Consider the following 21,257-nt stretch of genomic DNA (forward strand, 5'->3'; position numbering starts at 1 on the left):
ATTCAGCATTAAAGAGCAGTTTTCACATAAATACTTTTAACACTACACCTACAGCATTGCTTTCATTCACTTAATTTCCTCACCGCTTCACCATTAAGCTGCCTCTGTCTCCCATCGCTTTCCACCCATCGAAACAAGATGGAGAGCCTCCATTTGTGCCTTTATACACCACAGAGATGTGCCCATCTCCTTCCTCACAGCTCAATGACAAAACACCAGCACACAGCCCTGCACCCAGCAATGACAGGCTACATAAACCAGGCTACATCTTGGGACATGTGAAAATGCAATAAAATGCATTTACTTGACTGTTCAACAGGTGTTTTGGCTTGTACGTGCTGTGTCTCTTCAATCACCTTCTTACCTTGAAGTCGGTCAGAAATTGCTCGTGCCATCATTCAGCATCACAGCACAGAAGGGACCCTAAAATCACCAAGCTCTGAGGGTCACTGTTGGCAACAGAAACACTAAATAAGCCCCTGCTGTAAGCTGGATGCTTGGCACTAAAGCCTTACCTGGCTCCCTGAGCATCAGTAACACCTGCATCTTTTGGAAGCTCTGCTCACACAAGGACATCCAGTAACACCAGTGTGTAACGTTAAAGGCTTCTGAAAACAGCTGAGTTAGCAAATGTCTCAATGCAGACATTAAAAACCTAAAACACCTGTAGGAGTAACTAGGAATGACTAACACCTTCGCTTGTATTACTTATATTTCAGCAGCTTTTTCTCTTTGTGTCCCACTGGGTGAGTGCAACTGGTAATCAATCACCCTCATCTCCCATCCCTCACAGAACCTGCAATTACCCCTTTTATAAACTCTTGTTGTATAGTATTCTGAAATGAAGCCCAGCCACAGCTGGCTGGTTACCACTGAAGGCTCCTCACATGATGACTCTTCACACCAGAACATCTCCTTTCTTTGTGGGTTACTCCGCTGTTAAAAGCTTGTACCTGCAGCTGGATGAAAATGCTCAGGTAAGCTGAAATCCAACTTCTGCTCCCCTTCCTGTTTCGATACTGAAAATAGCAAGTTTGACACAGTAGTATTGGAAAAAATTATATTTTGGAAGAACTCACTACAGAAGGTGACAGAATTCCAAAAAATCAAATTACATGAAAATATACATCGCAATTTTCTTTGTACATTAGGTGAGGAAAACTCTGAAGTAGAAGGCAAAGAATATGAAGGGCCACAGAAGAGAGAGAGAGGAAAGGGATAAGAAGAAAAAACTAGTTCTGATACCAAACCCAGAAGTTAGTCATTTGAAAGCCTACAGATGCGCATGCTTGAATTCAACCTTGAGAAAAAAAAACATCTCCCTCACACACCCCACCCCACAAACAGGCAATGGAAAAGGCAAGAAGAACAAGTCACCCATAGGAAGCAGCTTATCCCCATCTTGGACCAGACTAACTTAGTCAACTCAACTTCTGAACAAAAGCGCTCAAGTCCCTTGGAAGGTAAAACCCAGCAGGCTGCTCGAGGGTGCTCCATGGCCAGTTTTATTGCTATACCCAATTCAAGAAGCATGTGCAATTGGTTATTTTGTTTTAAAAAAGGTTGGGGTGGTAAGAAGGAAAAAAAAATAAAGCACCTTAGGGACTACAAAGGTCATCATAAAAGAAGACACAAGTAATTGATAGCAAATCCCTTCAGGGTTTAATTAGGAAAACTTGAAGTTCTGATGGGGGAATAAAAGGGAACATTTCCAAAAAAAACCCAAAAACAGAACCAAAACCACAAAACAAAAGATACTAAACTTCAATAACAAGAAATTTTAATTAAGCCTCGGCGGGTCAAAGGAAAATTAAAGTGGGAAGAAAAGAAAAAGGACTTTAATCCTAATTGGTTTTAGTTTGACATGCTTCACAACTTGGTGGTGGTTTTTGTTGTTGTTTTGCTTTTTTTTTTTTTTTTTCCAAACTGATAGGAAACAATAGGGAAAAAAACCTGCTAAAATCTTTAGAATTTACACGATTCTATTCCTACCTACAGACAGCATTATTTGGTACAATGTGTATTTGTGGATGTACATGAACAGTATATATATTATCCGGATCATGTTGTGCTATGTACACATCTTTACAATTCTTCCTGAAGGTTAAAGCAGTTCATTAGATTTCAAAATGCGTAATCATCTTGTGTTGGCACTTGTTAGGCTCTTGTCAGCATTGATAACTGGCATGTTTTATTGCAGCCCAGTTCCAGCCAGTATTTGCCAACTTGTAACAACAGAAGTCCAGCAATAGGTGGGTAGAGTGCAGGAAAAAAACAGTGCCATGTTTCTCAATTGGAGACCTACAAAGAAATCACAATTATTAAAACAAAACCCCTCGTGATCCTTAATAAAGCATTATGTAATGTTTCAAACTCATGGACAATACTTATTTGTTCAAGAGTTTTACGTACCTCTACAGAGAAGATACATAAGTCATAAGAAGCAATCTTACCTGAATGGCTCTTAATTGCAATGAAAACTTAGCTAAGATTTACAAGCAACACGCCACCAATACTTGCAAGAGAAACACTGTATGTGTATGAAATCAAGACAGCAAGACAGGATGCTTTTAAGAGTCAAAAGTGCTCTTCACAATAATGAATGTGAAGGAAGGAGTATTCCTTTCTATTACAACTCCAGTGATTCCTAAGCTTTATTAGTGAAGTAGGATGAATATTGTCAAAAGAGAATTTCAACTTCTGAATGGTATAAATACAAGAGTGCTAAGAAGGTCCCCAACTGAGGTGGAAGGAGCTGTTACTGCATTAGAAAGGTTTTTAAGCATTCCTTTAACCATGCAGGCTTTGGTATTGCAAATAGCCAGAGAACGACTGTGAGATCACACAGCTGAAAAAAAGTAATTTAGGTTTTTGAGGAAAAGTGAGCTCAGCAACACGTAGACAGAAAACCCTCAGCTCAGGTAACTAACTTTCTTTAGGAGGATACTTACCCTGAAAAAAGTGAAGCTACTAGCTGCTGAATAAGTGTCACTCAAAAGCAGTTTCTTGGCTTTTTCTTACACAGCGGGCAACTTTTCTTTTAAATTCTCCATTTCTGTCTTCTCTCCATTCTTTCTGTAATGGAATAGACAGTTTTCAGATGTCAGTGCTACGGCAATGGACAAGTTCTCGCGAATTGTGTCCTCCCAGCTTCAGACTCTCAGCATTTTGATTTCTTCCTCCTTTTCACATTTGTAGTGCTATGAAGCAAGTGTCTGGAACTGAACAGCAAGTGACGTTCCCAATTTCACAGCAATCTTTCCAAAACTCTTACTTTAGTTTACAAATTAGTTCCATTTGCTTCTCACAGCACCTACCCAGGCTACTGTCCCTCATTTGTCCCCACTGAAAGAAACAGCACTGCATGTTTTTCAGTCTTCCAGGAAGCAGCTACTTCCCCTGCTCCTCTATAGCTATGATCTGCCTGTGAACACTTAGTCTTAAGTGGATCTAGAAAAATGACAATGCAATTAACGAGAACAAAGCATCTTTTACTAACTGCCAAATGCTCCTGTTGCAGTAAATTAAGTAGGAGCATCACTTAAATAGAAGACTCCTTGATGAGCAGCTCAGAACACAGCATGGGCTGCTGATTCCTTACTACCATGATGAGGATGCTCTGGTTACCATGAAGAGGAGACACTCTACAAACCAGAGTTTGCTCAAGTAGCACACATTAAGTTAGAAAGTTACTTGGCAAAATCGGGTACTGCAGTCTAAAAACAGTTTCTAGCATTCAAAGGCTCCAGCAGTTACACTCAGTGCTGTCTCCACAGTCCGAGATGGATTTAAAGTTTTTTACTTGTAAATTATTAGTATATATCAGGCTGGGATAGAGAAAGCTGCATTACTTTAAAGGCGTTTCCATCCCTTACCCTGTGGTTCAGGGATTGACTTACCAGTAGGTAAACAAATGCATAGTTTTGTATCTGACAGTTGTAGAAAATAAGCAAATCTGCTTCAAAAGCAGCTGGTAGAAATTAGGGTAGAATATCAAAAGAACACAAAACACGATTCTAGGGAGTGATAAGTGTAGTTAAAAGCAGCTTTCCCCAGTGTTAGGTCAGCTACATTCAGCATACATGAGTTTGTTAACCAAGGAATTCTAATTGTACTTTTAGCATTTCATTAATAACTTGTTCCTGCCAGTGCTCTCAGGTTTGCCAGCAGAAAACATCCACTTGTCCTGGGTACTTGTTTCTACCAGTAATGTGACACAAGAAGGGGAGTGCCAGCATTTAAAACAACCTTACGTGAGGAAATTCCTCACTACAACTGTATTTGTTTTTCTTACCCCATTAAGTTTGATTCACACAAGACTTTTCCTGTATAGATTTTTCAGCACAGCTCAACCACTCATGGAAATACAGCAGAGCAGATTAAAGACTTTTGGAAGCTAAACTTCTCCTACTTGAAGGCATAGGTTAACATACGTCTTAAAACTTTACATCTTCCAATTGCCATCCCCCCTTTTCTTTACTCTCCCAGTTATACTGGGAACTTCTCTTTCGTAACCACTCACGGTATTAAGTCATTGCTGAATTGCAATGCAGGAATAATTCAAAGCTAAGTATGTCAGCATATCTCAGATGAACGGGGCCTCAAGGCTGATCTCTGACTCCCCCCTAAGAGCTGAGGATTCTTCCCTCCGCACCACAAAAAGTTATTAGTCTAATTGCTGTTCTGCTAGAAAAGCAGCTCTTCTAGAGAACTGATAGCTGTGTTTACACAACCACGTAGCATAGGCCATGCTCCAGAAACACTGTGTTTGCTGCATAAAACACGTCCAAACACGAAAGAAGCCTTGCTACAGATTCAGAGTCTTTGACTATACACTGTACCATTCCCCATCGCTCCTTAGCCAGGCATTCAAGCCTTGGACGACACTTCCACTAACTTAAAAGCCAGACATCCAGTGAAGCTTTCAGGTTCTCTAGGCAGAACTGCACAGACCAGTCTACTCAGCTGCTTCAATCAGTGTCCACATGAGACAGTTTTAAAGAGGTGAATGCAAAAGGCCACAGCATAATGGAGTATTTCACCATAATTAAGTTCTCTCCTTCTATTCAAAGGAAGTTACATATACTGCTAGAACACTGAGCTTTATCTACAGGTACTTCAGTGCATTGGTTTATTTGCTACAAATAGCTGCATAACCAAATAGGAAAAATAAAGAACACTGCCTATGAAATCTGACAGCATCTCCCCCTTGAATGCTACAAGAGATTTTCCAGAGCTCACTAGAAATCATTTTATAACAACTGCTGTTCCCAGGAAGAAAGTAGCCTCAGCTCACGTTATACAAAGTTAGCCTAAAAAAATTATTGCACTGTTTGTCAAGTTTAATCTTCTAAACTATAGACAAAAATAAATAAATCAAAATCTTACCGCTGCATCAACGTTAGCAGGAGAATCGCCATTGGGATCTGCCAGCATAGAAATTACACTAATCATAATAGTTTCCACTGTGTGAATGGGAAGCCAGCGTTCCTCAGGTTTTTCATAGCCATATTTGTCTTCTCCAGGCTCATGAAGAATGGAAATGCAGACATCACCATTCTTGTCAACTACAAAATAGAACAAGGCATATTTCAGTAACGAACACGCTGGCATTTCTTCAAGATACAGCTGGTACTGTTAACCTGCATTCCAGCTAGTCTGAAAGCATCTTGGTGAAAAAAAGGAAAGCAATTAAATGTTGGAGAACTTGATTTGTAAGAAACAATGCTTGGTAAAGCCCTACTATTCCTAGGCACCTGAGGGAGGAGGCAGTACTTAGGTCAGAAGAGCTTAATTTTAACATTAGGCTGCAACTTTAAGAACTACTCAAACAGGTTTCCATTGAAACCTATTTCTGTCCAGTTTAACAAAGCAAAGGGAAACTTCTTCCAAAGCAAAAGAATCACTTGGATACTATTGCAATGTATTGCCATATTACTTCAGTTTCTGGAATCAGAAACTACCTGGCAAGTACTCCGTTATTTCCAGAGCTGAAATAGACAAGGCACCAAGGCATTCTCACTGCCTTAAGACAGGGCACTGTACAGGGCTCTTCCCAATTTCAGTACCTACAGCTTCATTAATCATTTGAGAACCTAAAGAACATTCCAGTGAAAACCCTCTTCCAGTTTATTTCACCATCCCATCTATATCCAGCAGACCAGGAAAACTGAAACCCTAGGAGCTGTCATCTTTAGCACGGGGGTTGGCACATGATGATCCTTGAGGTCCTTTCCAATCCAAGCCACTCTATGATTCTATGACTATAACTAAAAGATGCTGTTAATTCCTTTCACGCTTCACTAGAAGAGGACAACCACAAGTATTCTGTATTGAACAGCCTAGATCTGTCTCCTCATACCAGAACTTCACACTTAAAACTCTGCATGGTTAATCACAATTTCTTTCTGAGGGGAAGATGGCAAAGTAAATGCATGTTTTTGTACTTCTAGCATGAGCAGCATTGTATTTACTCATCTCCCTCACATGTTAGTTCTTAATCACAAGAAGTTACAGCTTTGTGATCTCTTACCATTCGGATGCCAGATTTCTGTGATGAACTTCATTTTTGGTGGCCTCAGAGGGTAGTCTTTTGGAAAAGTCAGATGAGCCTTGAAAACACCACCTTCACTGGGGAATCAAAAATATCTTAGTAGATTCTCTGGTAAGTTTTAGTTGAAGGTAAGAACTTATTGATTCACCAAAAGCTCTCAGCTTACCCCTCATACAGCTTAATGTGTTGGTAACTAATAGCAACAACACTTCTACATGCAATTCAAGGTGTTTCTAGACTATGGTCCCATCATAAGATATTGCCAGGACCCCAACAATACAAGAGCAAGAAAATAAGTGACAAGGAATTCACAAGCTTATTTTTATTCCCAGCATATTTGTAAAACAGAAATATTGCCAGCATCTTCTTCTCAAATACTGCCTCACAGATACCTGTTTATATTCCTCTTCTAGACTCCTCTGTCCTAATCTTTCAGTATCAGCTGTCATAGTGAATCCCAGTGAAAACTTAAACTTCATGGCTACAGCATTACTTTTAGAGGAACTTCTAATAACAGCTCTTCAACCCTCAGCTTGGTAGACAAAGCGCAAAAAAACAGAAAACTACTACATCTAAATGGCCTGACTTTTAACAGAGAGCAGAGAAGGGATGTCAAACTGCAGCATTCATTTTTAACAGCTTTCAGAAACCCAAGCAAATTCTAATGAACGCTTCTATCTGCTAAGAGTAAGGGTTTCAGAAACACCACCAGTTATTCTTGCCCAAAATTAAGTCTTTTTTCCCCCCATAGCAGAAAAGCTCTTCCTTCCCTTTTAGAGAAGCAAATAATAGATTTACTAGATTGTACATTATACCAAACTTCCCTTCATCAATGGTATTTAAATAAAGCAATTTAACTGTTTTGCAGTGTAGCAGTTAATAAAGACAGGTGTCAAAGGGAAATCAGCATCATTTTTAGCAATATTCCCAATAAAGGGGTCTCTGCCAACAGCATCATGGACTGAGTCCAAAGTCTAATTTGTCTGACTTTACATTAAAAAAAGAGACTAAGGACATGAGCAGAAGAGACTTTGCTATCTAACAAGTCTCAAAACAAGCTCAGCACCTCAATGAAGTGGGAAAAGATTGTACTGCAATGTTTAACGTAAGGAAATGGTCAATTGAAAGCACCTCCTGTGAAAGCATTCATAAAGCCATGAGAATATAATGGAGACACTACAAGGCTGTTCAAAAAGAGGTCAGCAGAAGATGGAAAATTAGTCCCATGCAAGGCTTGAGAGTCACCATGTAGTGAGCTTGAGATGCCAGATCAGTTTGATCATTGCACTCAACTACTTACTCAGATGCCTTCAGACAAAGGTATATGACAATTTCATGCTGGAACTAAAACTGACCTCAAGTTAATGCTACTAGAAGGCGTTTTGTACCAGTAATTTACCACTGCAACAGCTTAATAAGGAGCAGAGCTCATCTTCAATAGCTACACTTTAGGCTGACCTCTTCCAAGCTCAGAACCTTCTCCTGAGAGCTGAAGGAAATGATCTCATAGAATCCCCATAGAAGAGAAGTTATTCTCTCAATTAGCCAGAGCTTTGGATTTATGTGTTTTATTTTATTTAAGAAGCTCCTACCTTACACATGGGAGACTGTTTCAGACATAGATATAGCTGCACAAACACAGCAAACTTCAAAGTCCAGGAAACGAAGTTACTGTGTGAACTACACAGTTCTATGTACAAATGGCAATTAAAGAATCCAGTCCTTCAGAACAAGAATAAAGATTCAAGTTTTTTGAATCCTACCATGTAAGTCTGGCCTACAATACAAGTTTGATCAACATTAAAGTACCCCAGGTCACACTGGGAAGTTCTTCAACGGCTACAAGTGTGAGGGTTGATCCATCTCAATTTGAGATAATTGGGAGAGACTGGAGCAGATCATGGAATTAGTCTCAGCTACATCTCTATAACATTGTCACACAGTGGCCAGCATGAAGTTGGAATGGTTTAAGGCAGTACTATCAGCTAAGCTAGAGTAATAGTATACACCTGCTTTACTTCAACGTACAGAAAACAAGCTGCCTCTAGGTATAGCCTATTCTAGCAACAGAACAGCATTACCTAACTTAATATGAAGACCCAGGTTCTCTATTCGGTCTAGGTTGGAACTATTAAATGAGATTAAGTTTCTATATAAGTAGCAGTACTTACTATAGTGTATCTGGAGGACCAATAATAAGGACTTCCCATCGATAAAGATCATTGTCATCTATTAAGCCCGCTGAAAAGCCTTCCACTGGATTTTTGTTGAGTTCTGTGTAGGAAAAAGAATTCAAGAGTAACTTTAGATGTCTATAGCATTTGTTTGCTGGTTTTACTCATGTATCTGTAGTGACCAAAGCCCCCATGACTCGGTGATGTCTGCTGATGGGACTTCAGATCTGGATGAGCACCCTCAGCTCCCTACCACACACAGCTGCACACAACCTCAGCAGAGACCCACAGTGTGACTCAATCTGCTGAGCACATCCTGAGCACAATATAACCAGAATATAACTCAGCACCTTTCGACACGCTCTGCTGTGCATCCAGCAACAGGTACACATGCAAATCAAAGATTCCACGCGTTTCCTACTAGAGGAAGAATCACACTGCTTTGTGAGAACCCTGAGGAGTTGGATTGAACTCAAGTGTATTTTTAGCTCTAGGAAAGTATTAACATGAGGGGAAAAAAAAAGTCACACCATCTTTTTTTATTTAAAACTAACATCCTACTTGCCTCAGATGATCCTTTTCAGACTGCTGGTAAAGAACTGAGCCATGTGCCCAGGGCATTTTGGAGATAATGGTTTGCTAAATCCTGAAACATGCAAAGTCGAATGCAGGGAGCCTGGATGAGCTGTTTCCTTTTTTCATTTGTTTGTTCTACAGTTCCATCCAATAACGATAAGCAAAACAGGATCTTAAGTTTATAGGCGACTCCATATCGTCACTGCCAGATAGGAAGTCGATCTGGAAATAGCTACGTTGAAGTCAAGCCTGGATACAGACCCCACTAACTGCTCTCAGTTTGCTTCAGAAAAAATATATATGTAAAATATCTGGGAATGAACCTCTCAAATAAGTTCTCCCTAAAAGTGAAGTTGGGGTGGGGAAAAACAATCTCTCTTAACTGATTACTTCAGGTTACAGACCAGTTTTAAATGCGATATTATATGAAATGACCATTCTTGTTCCAGTCCTCCAAACAGCACAAACTCATGATGAATCTTTGGTACTTTATAGAAGGGGAAGGGAGAAGATCAGGATTTGTTTTGTTTTACAGGAGCTACTGCATTCATTTTAAATCCTGCCAGCCATTATACAGCCCTTGTTACTAAACATGTCACTGTATCCTTCCACAGTCAGCCTATCTATTCCTTTTGTGCAGGACCATCACCAACAACTCTTTTGTGCCAGTTCCTTGTCATCACAGACTTGAGTTGATAGAGTTATAATGCCCTCAGACACAAGCAGAAGAACCTGAAGTAAGAACTTCATGCTGCTATGGAAGGAAGGCTACCATTAAGCCCAAACCAATCTGCCTGCAGTGTCTGCCAATTACAAATTAAATTACTGAAAGCATGGTTAAAAATAAACTAACACAAAGAAATCAAGCCTTATGCAGGTGAGCATAAGTCCAAATAGTAAAAGTGCTCAGCTCACATATGGAATCATGACCCCAAAGAGTTAGACAGAGAGAACGACTGCACCGAGCCATTGCTAATTCAGAGTCAGATTTATCCATGGAGATGATTCAATGCTGAAATCCCAAGAAATGTTTCACTTCTTGGCAGCACGTTGGAAGGGCTTTTCTTAGAAGCTACCCAGTGTGGTTCAGTCAACAGATGAAGTCAAACACTCACTCTGAGTGGCAGAACGGAGAGAACAGATGTAGGTGTTGAACCAAACTGTACCTACATAAGACAGTCCCTAAAGCAAAAAGGTAATACCACGGCTATCTAACAAAGATGCACATTTCAAAGCCAAAGCACACAAACACCTCTGCTAAGCAGGTCTGTCCTCACTCTGATATCCAAGAGGGTTTGTGAAGACAACCACGTGAGCTTGAGTAACAATTTAAGTCAAAGGGAGGTGAGAGGGACACAGAGAATATGCACACACAAAAAAGTCAGTTTGTCCAAGTTCAGTGTGAACTGCTCAGACTCGAGCTGCTCACACTCAGCTTCATTATTAGCTGTTAGTTATCTCATCTCTGTGATAAAACAAACCTATCAGAGATTGAGTGGGAAATGCTGCCTGCCTCTGAGTGCCCTTGCTGCAGGTCCTCTGCAGAGCCCCGAAGCATTCAGAACACCACGCTGTTCTGCAGCCCAGCAGCCACATCTTCCCTTCTATTTCTAGATCTGTGCTCCTTCCATTTCTTTTTACATCTGTCTCTGCCTTCAGATGGCAGCTTTTTAAAAAAGGAAAAGCTCTCAAGTCCTTCAAAGCATTTTTTTCCACATACTTGATCCCAATAAAAGCCAGCTCTTGCACTGACTCATATCTATACCGAAGATTTTGCAGCCCTATATTGCAAGAGATCTTGGCATCCAATCTTCCTTCTCACAATGCACAGAGCCTGTGAGCAGTGCGGTAGGGACAGCCACTGCAGTCACCTTTAGCTGCTGCAATAAGGATGCAATAAGTCTGTTCAGTGGATGTCCCCTATAAAGCACATTTTGATTCTTTTATTGATGTGACACCAGTCTCTGCTTGTAAGGAGTCCCATTTTCTTTCTACTGGAGCGATACCGAAGCAGTTTAGGTGGTTTCTGCTTGCACAAATACTTAAGCTTGGGAGAGGACAATGGATACAAGCTCCAGCATCTTCTTCATGACATGTACATAGAATTACCACAATATCACAGATAATCTGGATGGAAGAGCTCATTTTATGCTGAACACCCAACTAACAGCGAGTTGGCAGACAGAAAAGGAAAGCTCAGAGGAGTTCTGCACTGGGATGTGAAAAACATCATCCTTGGCTGCTTTACCACGGACAGTTATGAGCAGCAACTCGTTAAAACTTACAAACACTGAAGCCTTGTTTAATTCTTTTCCCTGGATCCAGCAGCACACTTATCAAAGAGCTCCCTGACAGGAGCACCCACTCCTTGTGGGTCAGGACCCACGAAGCAGTGAACCCTTAACCCAGCCACACACAGGCTCACCCCAGATCCATGCAGGGATGGCAAGGAAGGAGCACAGCTCTCAGCGTGCTGCCAAGCAGCCACAGCCCACTGACATGAGCCGCTATGGGGAAAGGAGACACCTGTCCTGTCTGTCACATCCCATCGCCCACAGCCCTTAACCACTTGTGGACTGAACAGGACATTCCCTGGACAAGCTCAAGGATGAGCACAATGTATGAATGGAGGATCTGGTTCCCTGCTCCAGCCTGGGCTGCAAAGCACTGCTCAGAAAGAGCTTGTGGACTCAGGGAGAGACGTCAGACACCTGTAAAGAACTGCATCCCCCCCAGGTAATTTGCCAACACCACTTATCTTTGGTAATTCTCCATTTAACTAGAGACATCCTGTACTTTTTAAGTGTAAATCTGAGTACATTAACACATCTCCATCACATCTATACTCAAGTTTCAGTGCAATCTAGTTGCTACTACTACATACTGTGTGCTGTTACTTAACATTTAAGCTACCTGAATTGCAGAAAAATATTGACTTCATATAATAGAAACCAGATAATGAAGCCAGGCACTGGGCTCCAACCCATTCTCAGTTCTGAACCAGGACAATAGACCAATGATTCAAAGTTGTTTTAAGTCCAGAGTACACTTTAATGTTCCATGCCTGGCTTCCCACAGTCTGCCAGCACAAGGCAGTGCTCCGGTGGCTCAGCTCTTCCTAAAGCAGAACCAAGTTACCACAGCCTTAAACCTGAGCCAGAACTGTACAATCCAGTTTGTTTAGTTTACACCAAGCTACTGTCGTGCCCACTCTCACTAAAACTGTGTTTATATAGGCCAAGAGACTTTTAGAAACGCAAAAGCAAAACAGCATCAACAAAAATGACTAAGCAGAAAGAACCCCATGGCCACATGTGGCAGCTATGTGTGGCATCTAAACTTCTCAGCTTGACGTTCCAGCCAGCCAAATGCTGCGTGCAAACACTCTGGAGTTTGAGTTACACTCCAGAACAAAGCTTTCAAAAATACGAGCTTCTGCAGGACTTTTAATAGAGCTTCTCCAGTAAGTTACACAGGGGATGAGTTCTGTGCTGCCAGGGGACTGAGCCCAGAACAAAAACAGACTCAGGACAGCCCAAACCCCAACAAAGGCTTCTGCAGAAATCATCCCACTGACTCACAGTCAGCTCTCAGAACAGGCACGTAAAGGCCAGATCAGAGGCTTTATTTTGCTATAGACTGCACTTGTGCTTCCTCCCCCCACCCCGCAGTTGCCTCCTATGAGTCTCAGCGCTAACCCAGGAGCTTCTGCTCAGACTCAAAATCCTTCTTCTAGGCTCCTCTCTCCACACCCCAAGCTGAAGCTTCCACAGTTTCATTAACTAAGGTCAGCTAAGATTTCCACTACTTCTCTTCCTGCCTACACAGCCAGCTGTAAGCCTTTCAATCTAGAAGTTTAGGGCCGGGCTACTGTAACTTCATCTCCTCATTAAGAGCACCCCATATTACCTGCTTTCATCATGTTCTGTCTTGCTCCATGAGCTCATCCAAAGAGTTCAGTCAAAACAAAGCACGTGATGCACACATTCCTGGCTGCCACTTCAGCAGTGACAAATGAGACAGCAATTAAGACACAGACCAGTTTTAGCCTCAGAAGAACATTTTATATTATTTTGCAGCAAGACTGAAGCAGAAGAGATAAACCTGCCTTAAGGACAGACCTCTCAAGCAGCAGCTCAAGGCTTTGGCTCTTACCTTCAGCGTGGCAGCTAACCAACTTCCAGCACACCATCCCCTGTTGAGGATGGCACCATTACAGGCTCAACAAACCTGACTTTCCTCTCAGTTCAGGGACTGGTGGAGGGTTGCGTTGGCAGCGTTAACATGCAAGCTGCTCAATGCAGTCATGGGCAGCTGCAGACACTGCTGCACCACTGTGCTGCTCCTCAGCTACCACTACACAGCTTCCCAATGATGTGCACAACAAGGCAGGTATGAGAAGGATAGAGGACAAAGCTGAGAGGTTCCCATTTGATTTTGGTTTTTAGCCCCAGTAAACTTTCCAGCCAGGGCCAAAACCTCTAACTCTTATAGTATGGCTTAAGGTTTTGAATCACGCTCCCCAGGTTAATATGAAGGCTGAACAAGCCTGTAAGAAAGTCACAGCAAGGTCTGAATTTGGGACAGGGAGGAGATAATATAAGAACAGAATCTCAAGGATCAGAAGAAGCTTGGTTCTAAAGTCCAAGCTTGAGAGGAAGTGAACGTTTCACCAGAGAGCATTTGGCAAGTGTGCCTGGAGTCAGCTGCAGCATGGGGCCATATACACCCATCACACCCAGTGTGAGACAAGTGCCATCTTCATTCCATCTGCAGTTCCCACTCTTCAGAGTTAGACAAGCTTCAGGCAGGTACATGCATCTGTCTGCATTTGAGATGCTCCCACAGCTACATCCAACAGAGATCTTATCAGGGTAAGCACTTCCCTGGACTCCATGATTATCTCTTTCCAAAGCAGATGTCAGAAACAGGTCAGACAAATCACATGCTGCAATTGCTTATCTCTCACCTGCAAAGAAGCCTCCAAAGCCTCAGACATCCACTGCATGCACTGCTAGAATTCTGCAGAACAAGTGTCGTGCTAAGAATTACTCACTCAGAGTTTGCCATGGATGGTAGGAAAAGTTAAACTGCAAATTAACAGCCTAAAGTTACAGAAAACTCCACCCAAGTAACTTCTGAACAACCATCACATGCATCAGTAATGAAACAGCACAGCTGAACAGACTGAAAAGCACTGGGAGCTGTGTGGTTTACATACAGGAACAGAATGATCCCACAAGGCTTAACAGAAAGCCTGTCCCACTGCACTGTACCATGGGGAGACGGTAACATCTGAACAGTTCTTTGGGAACTTTCCTCACTGTATGTATAAGCTGGCATACAAGGATCCTTTTCCAGCCTGTTTTCTTCTCTCACTTACACAACAGCTTTGTAGATCCTAATTTGGCCTGTGCTGTTATTCAGAATTGTTTTAGGATATTTAAGTGACACCTGACAGCACCAAGTGCAAGGTAACTACAACACCAGGCAGTCAAGCATAGCAGGCATCGTGACGACTGCATGGGAAGAGGTTTCCCTTAATATATGGGCAAACCACACATGAAAGCCTTTACAAAAAGATTTCTATCAGTCTTAGCTATAATTCTTAGCAGTGCTTGTGCTGGCTTATGTTCACCCCAGGAGTGAAGTTATTTGTATGGAATCCTATTTCATTAGATTGCTATACTTAGTGTTCTTACAGGGCCTGGATATCTGATCTCTGTTCCAGCTGATATGCCTTGGACCTGACAGTAGGAAGGAGAAGAGAAGCAAGTACACCCATTTACATTTGTCGTGTAGCCTTGAGCTCAGACCTACCAGATTTCTGCAGCGACAGACCTTGCCAAGAGCAGACCACTGACAGCCACACGCTGCTGAAAACTGAAGCACGGAGCAGGTGCAGCGTGGTGACAGTCCAGGCCTGCAGCACCAAGTGCTGCCCACATTCTGTTCCCACACAGAGGGACAAAAACGAGACAGTGAGAGTTTCAAGAGCTCCGTGCCCCATTTCCTCACCCCAAGCACCTGCTCTTCCTTCTCCAGGCACTGAGCTCTGCACACGTATCAGTTTTTGGTTAGTTCATGCTTTCAGAACAGCAGCAACCTTTCAGTTGAGTAGTTTCACTTTACCAGATGCCCATCTCTGTGCTGGAAAGAAAAAGCTCTGTATTTTTTGAAACACTTCCATCCTATTCTGCATGAACATTTAAACTTACTTCTACAGACCACCTGACATACGTAGAAGACCTTCACCAGCCCCAAAAGTGGCAAACAAGAACATCTAGATTAAAATCAAAGGTTCAATTAAGCACTTTAGGGGAAGAAAACCAGCAGAAAACCTATTTGATGGGAGCACGTTTCATCTACAAAGTTCACTTGTTTTCAGCAGTACGAGAACAGAGCTTTGGGGAAGGAGCTTGGAACAAGTGTGGAAGGAAGCAAATAATCTTCTCCCCGCTAAGTGCACACGTGCTGTTCTGAGTCCTGTATCAAACAACATGATGAGATGTAGAACAACGGAGGCAGAATCAGTTATAGTTGAAACATGTTCTTTTATTGGAGTACCCCCTTACTGAGCAGAAGTCACTCCACCATCAGATGCAGATAAAGTTATGCTGGGGTGTAACTGATGATTCCCCACTATTTTTCCAGGGGGCAGAAGTGGGACAGAGAAAAGACCTGTTTACAGCCAGCTTGGTTCTTTCCCCGTTACTCAGCTGGCCTCAGCAGAGCCAAAGGGCTGTGACCAGTGTCATCCCATGCAAGTAACTGGGCGAGTCACCAAGCTGCTCCATTTTGAGGCTCAGCTAAACCTCACCAGAACAGTCAGCATCCCTGAATTCTCACTCGTGACTGCATTCATAAACACCGTTTTCCTCTGAAGAGGCACCGTTCAGCTTATTCACACAACTGGAACTCTGCAAAGCTGACACATGCAGCCACAAATTGTGTCCATTGCATTGCCTGCAGTGCAACAGAAGCTCACAGTGACCAGAGTCAGAACAGCACGAGCAGCCTGGGGTCACCGTGAGCAAGACAGCTGTGATGGCTCTGTCACACTCTTACAAGAAAACAGGATTAACTCATCTGCTATAGAGGACAGGAGCCTACACTGCAAGTGTTAACTTAAATGTAATTGGTGCATGTTCATGTTCCAGCTGAGCGTCCCATAAAGCAGGGCAGCAACAAAAGCTGATCCTTACAAAGAAAAACTTTTCTGGAACACGTAGGGCTCTTCCAGCACTTCTGCGATACTCACATTTTATACATGTAGGGCCTTGTAATCTTAACTATGTATGGTAATACAGATTATTACTCACCATAAAAACACACCTCTCCAAGGAAGCTAATAGGAAGGCTTGCATCAGCTTAATACTGCAGTTCAGTGCCACTCCAGTGATATCATCTTGTAGACAAACCTTCTCTAAGGCAGAAAACAGCAGTATTCAGCTGTAAACAAAGGCTTCCTTCTACTGCCAGCCAAGAGATAGGTTGAAGCTGAGATGGCCTATCAAGTGATCTTAATTCCACAGCTCCCTCACAATTTACTACCCAAATATTTTTAAAGGAAACCCCAGGAGATGCCAGAAATTCATTGAGCTCACGTTATACAGGATTTTTTTCCACACCAGTAAAAACTACAGAACTGTCATATTAAGTTTTTAATAGATTTCCAACTTGTTAACTTTTAAATAGACACCTTCACTGGAAATAATTTACATACACTTTAACTTGAAATAATGCTGCATTTCTCATGTTTGAGAACATTGTTAGTGTGGTTTCTTGGTATCCTAGGTTGGATAATACTTACAACACAGCAGAGCTCGGTTATTCCTATTTCCAGTGAACCATGTTTGTGTCAGAGATGAGTCGCACTTCTGGTTCCACAATACGCTGTGATTTAACTACATCCTCCCTGTGTGCTTTTGCCGGATGAACTAGACAAGTCTGCCCACTCTAACAAGTCCACGTCAAGGAGGATTCGGCAGGAAGATTAAATAAAAGCATTTAGAGAAGCACCTCAGCCTTCAAAACCCTCAGGCTTGACAGCTCTGGAGAGCAGAAGAGCTTTACATTCTGTTGTACCAATCAGCTGTTAAAGAACACGAAGTTCTCAGGCTGTAGGAAGAACACATTTTACCCACACAGATCCTACACCGACCTCCTGGTGCCATAGTTCTGCTGACCCAGTGCTACACATTCAATGCTGCTGGGTTTATTCCACCCATTGGAAGTTCAGAGGGATTTCATTTACCTTTTTTTTCCCCCCCATCTCTTACCCATAAGAATAACTGGGCAGAGGCAACACAATGTCTCACTATTACCCAAATATGTTTTTCAAGGAAAAGGCAAAAAGCCTCACACCACAAACAACAATAAAACACAACCAACGATACACCTGGATGACCAGATACTTCTTCTGTGTTTTAAGATAACTCCAGAAGCTGCTGAAGCTTACAGTCAGGTTGATCTGAAAAGCAACTATTTGGCTTCACTGATAACCATGCAGCAGGGCCTCCCTCCAGCTCTAAGCCTCCACTCAGCTCCAGCACACTGCCCTCAGTATTTCCTTTAAAACACTGAAGGAAAACAACCAGCCAATCTAACCCACATTCTGATTACACTGATTTGAACTGCTCTCGTGCCTCGTGGGGGCAAGCACATGTAGGTATAAGCCAGTTATATCAACCCTGTGGTGATATGGATCATTATTCCATCTGCAGACGTTGACCCTACTTAGCATTAAAAAAAGCCAACAACAAAAACACACACCCTATGTTCCTCAACTCTTCTGCAACCATAAGGGCCTCAGGTCCAGTTATCCTCCCTCCACACCAAATAACAGCCCTGACTTCAGATCTCTCACAGTTTGAACAACACTGATAAAGGAGTGACCTCGACCAGTTTAAATGAGTTCAGATGACGTAACTCATCTCCACTTTGCTGCCCTCCAAAACTCAACCATTAAGTACAACCCAATCACTCACCACACTCAATACACAACCCAAAGCTGCATGCAGCATTAGGACTGAAATATCAGTCCCATTCAGTAAGAAAAAAACCCTCAGCATTGGTTTTAGTTTTGAGGCAGGTAAAACAGCGTGGGTACAATGAGGGATACACTGGAGCAGATGAGAGCTGGGAGAAAACAGCAGCGGGGGGGAAGGTGAGACCTCACAAGGCTCAGTCTCTGCACTGCACCTTCAAGCAGCCTGCCATTAGAAAAAGCAGTTCAGGGCCTCGCTTCAGCTCCATTCAGATACAGAGATTATCAAATATGGAAGAAACAACATATTTCCCTTTCCAGGTCAGTAACTACTCCAGGCTGAGCTCCTGAAGAATTTCAGACTCCCCACACACTTCAGTGCATACATTCAACCACTTTCTATGCACAGAAGCACAAAAATTACATAAAAGTATATGCACATTTCTGTATAATTTATGTATATATTATTTATATATTTTAATATCTCTAAGTAGATGTAGAAAAAAAAAGTACTGATGGTACTTAAAACCCAAAGGCCTCACAAAAGGGCTGCACGTTACATGCAAATGGCCGCAGTGCTCAGTTGACTCAGTATCAGTAATAAGGCAACTGGAAGGGCTCACTGCTTTTACACGGCACGTGAAGCTCTCAGAAGAGAGAGAGCAGAAAGACTGAGGGCTTCAGTCAGTCTAAGAGCCTGCAAGTCCAGCAGCACATCCAACCAACCTGCATTCAGAGGGCAGGTCATAAAGAACTACAGAACACAGGCGGTCTGAAAGTTTCTTGATGGTCCTTTTGACACTCAGCTCAAGTTGGGAACTTCCTTTCACAGTGTACAATTATTTAATTAACACACAAATTCCAGACCGTCTCAGGTCACCAAATGCTTGTTTGTATGAAGCTAAAGAGCAGCCTCAACACCATGTCCTCCCAGTGTGATCACTTACAGAAGAGAGAACTGTTGCAGAAGCAAGAATTTTTGAAGCTCCTGGTTTAAGCCTATATATATTGATAACTGCTTATGTGAACAAGTAGATGCCCCAGCAGATGTTCAGGAATGCCGTAACGCCTGCTGGGCCCACTGACACGAGCACACCGCGTGGAGGAAATCTTTTTATTTACAAAAATCACCTTCAATAAGTTTTAGCCCACCGTGCCCCGCTGCTTGGCCGGGCCTCAGCTCCACCTCGCTCCCATCACTCAGCGCCATGCAGTTCCCGCACTCTGTTATGCAACTCCGCAGTGAGCAGAGCCCTAAAGCCACCGGGGGCCGCATCCCTCCCGCAGGAACCCCCTGCGTGGCTGTGACCCGTCCCTCCGAAGCGCTACAGTGCTCTATTTGCCCGGCTTTAGGTACACCTAGCGAGCATTTCCTTATCTGGCTATGGAGCAACTCATTTTTACGTAAGGCGCACAGCAGCCAGCGGAGCTGCCCGAGGTGCCGGCGTTGCTCAGGGGCGGTTCGGAGCACACACGTGCGATGGGGGAGGGAGCGTTCAACCCCCTCCCTGCTCCGCCGGCTCCGTGTCTCTTTAAATCTGGCAGCGAGCGACACATGGAGCTGCATTGTGCGCCCCGACAACCAGCGCATGCGCGGCGCCGCCGGGCCGAGCCAGGACCCCACCGCGGCCGCAGCCCGGGCACACGGAGCAGCGCGGGGCCGCCCGGGACACAAAGGGAGGGGGAGCCGCCGCTATGGGCTGCCGGCCCGCAGCACCACGGGCCGCTCCTCGCCCCACTGCGCTCACAACAAAGGGGGCAGCGGCCCTTCCTTCCTCACGGGCACGGAGCGGGGGGCGGGACGGGGGCAGCTCAGGTCCCCGCGGCGAGCTCAGCCCTGAGGCGCCGCTTCTGGACGCGAGGGGGAGGAGGATAATAAAAATCGAAGGGAAAAATATATATGTGTTATATATTATATAGAGAGCCGCCATACAACTCCCACCTCCGCTTCTGACAACACCGCGCGGCCCTCCCCGCAATGCACCCCCACGGCGAGGCCCAGCGAGGGGACAAGAGGCCGCGGAGGCCCGAGCGGAGCCGCTGCCGGGACGGGAACGGCGGTGGAAGCGCAGCCCCCACAGCCCGCTCCGTACCGAGCCGGCCCCGCTCCCCTCCCCTACTCCCCTCCCCTCCCCCCGGCCGCGCTGCCACGCTCCCCCTCCCCCCCCGGCCTAGTTCCCTCAGCCCCGGGCCGGGCACTGAGCTCGGGGGGGGTTGGTGCTGGTTAGGCCGCCGCCTCCCCTTCCCCCTCACAGCCGCCCCGCTCCCCGCCGTCCCCCTCCTCCCCCTCACGTCCCGTCCTGCCCTCAGACTCCGTTCTCCCGTCTCCTCTTCCCCCCCCCCCCCGTCTCCTCTCTCCATCCGCCGGTACCTGCTAGCTGTCTCCGCAGTAACAAGGCGGACTGGAGCTCCGTCATTCTCCCCCTTTCTATCCTCGGAATGAGTCCCGAGGACGGCGCGGCTCCCGGTGCTCCCAGAGCCCGAGGCGGCTGCGAGTGGCCCCCTCAGCCCGCCCGCACCGCCGCCACAGCACGCAGGGTCCCTGCCAGGGGCGCGCGGCCGTGGCTCCGTGCCGCCCTGCTCCTCCTCCTCCTCCTGCGCTCCGCTCTGCGCAGACGCACTACGAGCAGCTACAGGCCCTTCCGCGCCGCCATCTTAGGAGTGGCGGCTGAGCTGTGTGTGTGTGGAGGCGGGGCGAGGAGAAGCCAGGCCGCCATCCGTTTCGCTGAGGGCAGCGGGTCTCCTGAGGGCAGCAGCCTTCAGTTCCCTCACGGCTTTTCCTCGGTGATGGATGTGTTTAAGCGTTCTTTGCCAACCTTAGTTGATTCTAAGGCTGCTGTGACATAAAGAGCCGTCACGTAATAAAAAACAGCGTTTTGTCCTCGTTCGAAGCCATCTCCCACGCCCAGAGGGAGCCGTGGTTATTATTTGGATGGGGGAAGCAGTGCTGGCTGATGGAGAGTTG

General features: G+C 44.4%; 1 protein-coding gene across 3 annotated transcripts; it reads right to left on the reverse strand.

Moving 5' to 3' along the window:
• Positions 1 to 1,046: 1,046 nt before the first annotated feature.
• On the reverse strand, positions 1,047 to 20,896 carry UBE2G1 (ubiquitin conjugating enzyme E2 G1). Of its 3 annotated transcripts, none has more exons than XM_085521738.1 (6): positions 20,664 to 20,896; positions 8,725 to 8,827; positions 6,533 to 6,625; positions 5,389 to 5,567; positions 2,952 to 3,075; positions 1,047 to 2,301 (listed from the first exon to the last, which is right to left on the reverse strand). In XM_085521738.1, the coding sequence occupies exons 2-5, from the start codon at positions 8,780 to 8,782 to the stop codon at positions 2,989 to 2,991; spliced, it is 417 nt and encodes a 138-aa protein (XP_085377864.1). In that variant the 5' UTR covers positions 8,783 to 8,827; positions 20,664 to 20,896; the 3' UTR covers positions 1,047 to 2,301; positions 2,952 to 2,988. The 3 variants fall into 3 exon arrangements, with proteins under 3 accessions (XP_085377864.1, XP_015736090.1, XP_085377863.1); XM_015880604.3 differs by having other exon boundaries at positions 6,533 to 6,630; XM_085521737.1 differs by lacking the exon at positions 20,664 to 20,896 and adding an exon at positions 13,213 to 13,240 and having other exon boundaries at positions 6,533 to 6,630.
• Positions 20,897 to 21,257: the final 361 nt, after the last annotated feature.

This window comes from Coturnix japonica, chromosome 22, assembly GCF_054131305.1.
Source record: "Coturnix japonica strain WE chromosome 22, WE-NBRP24, whole genome shotgun sequence".
Classification (NCBI taxonomy): Eukaryota; Metazoa; Chordata; class Aves; order Galliformes; family Phasianidae; genus Coturnix; species Coturnix japonica.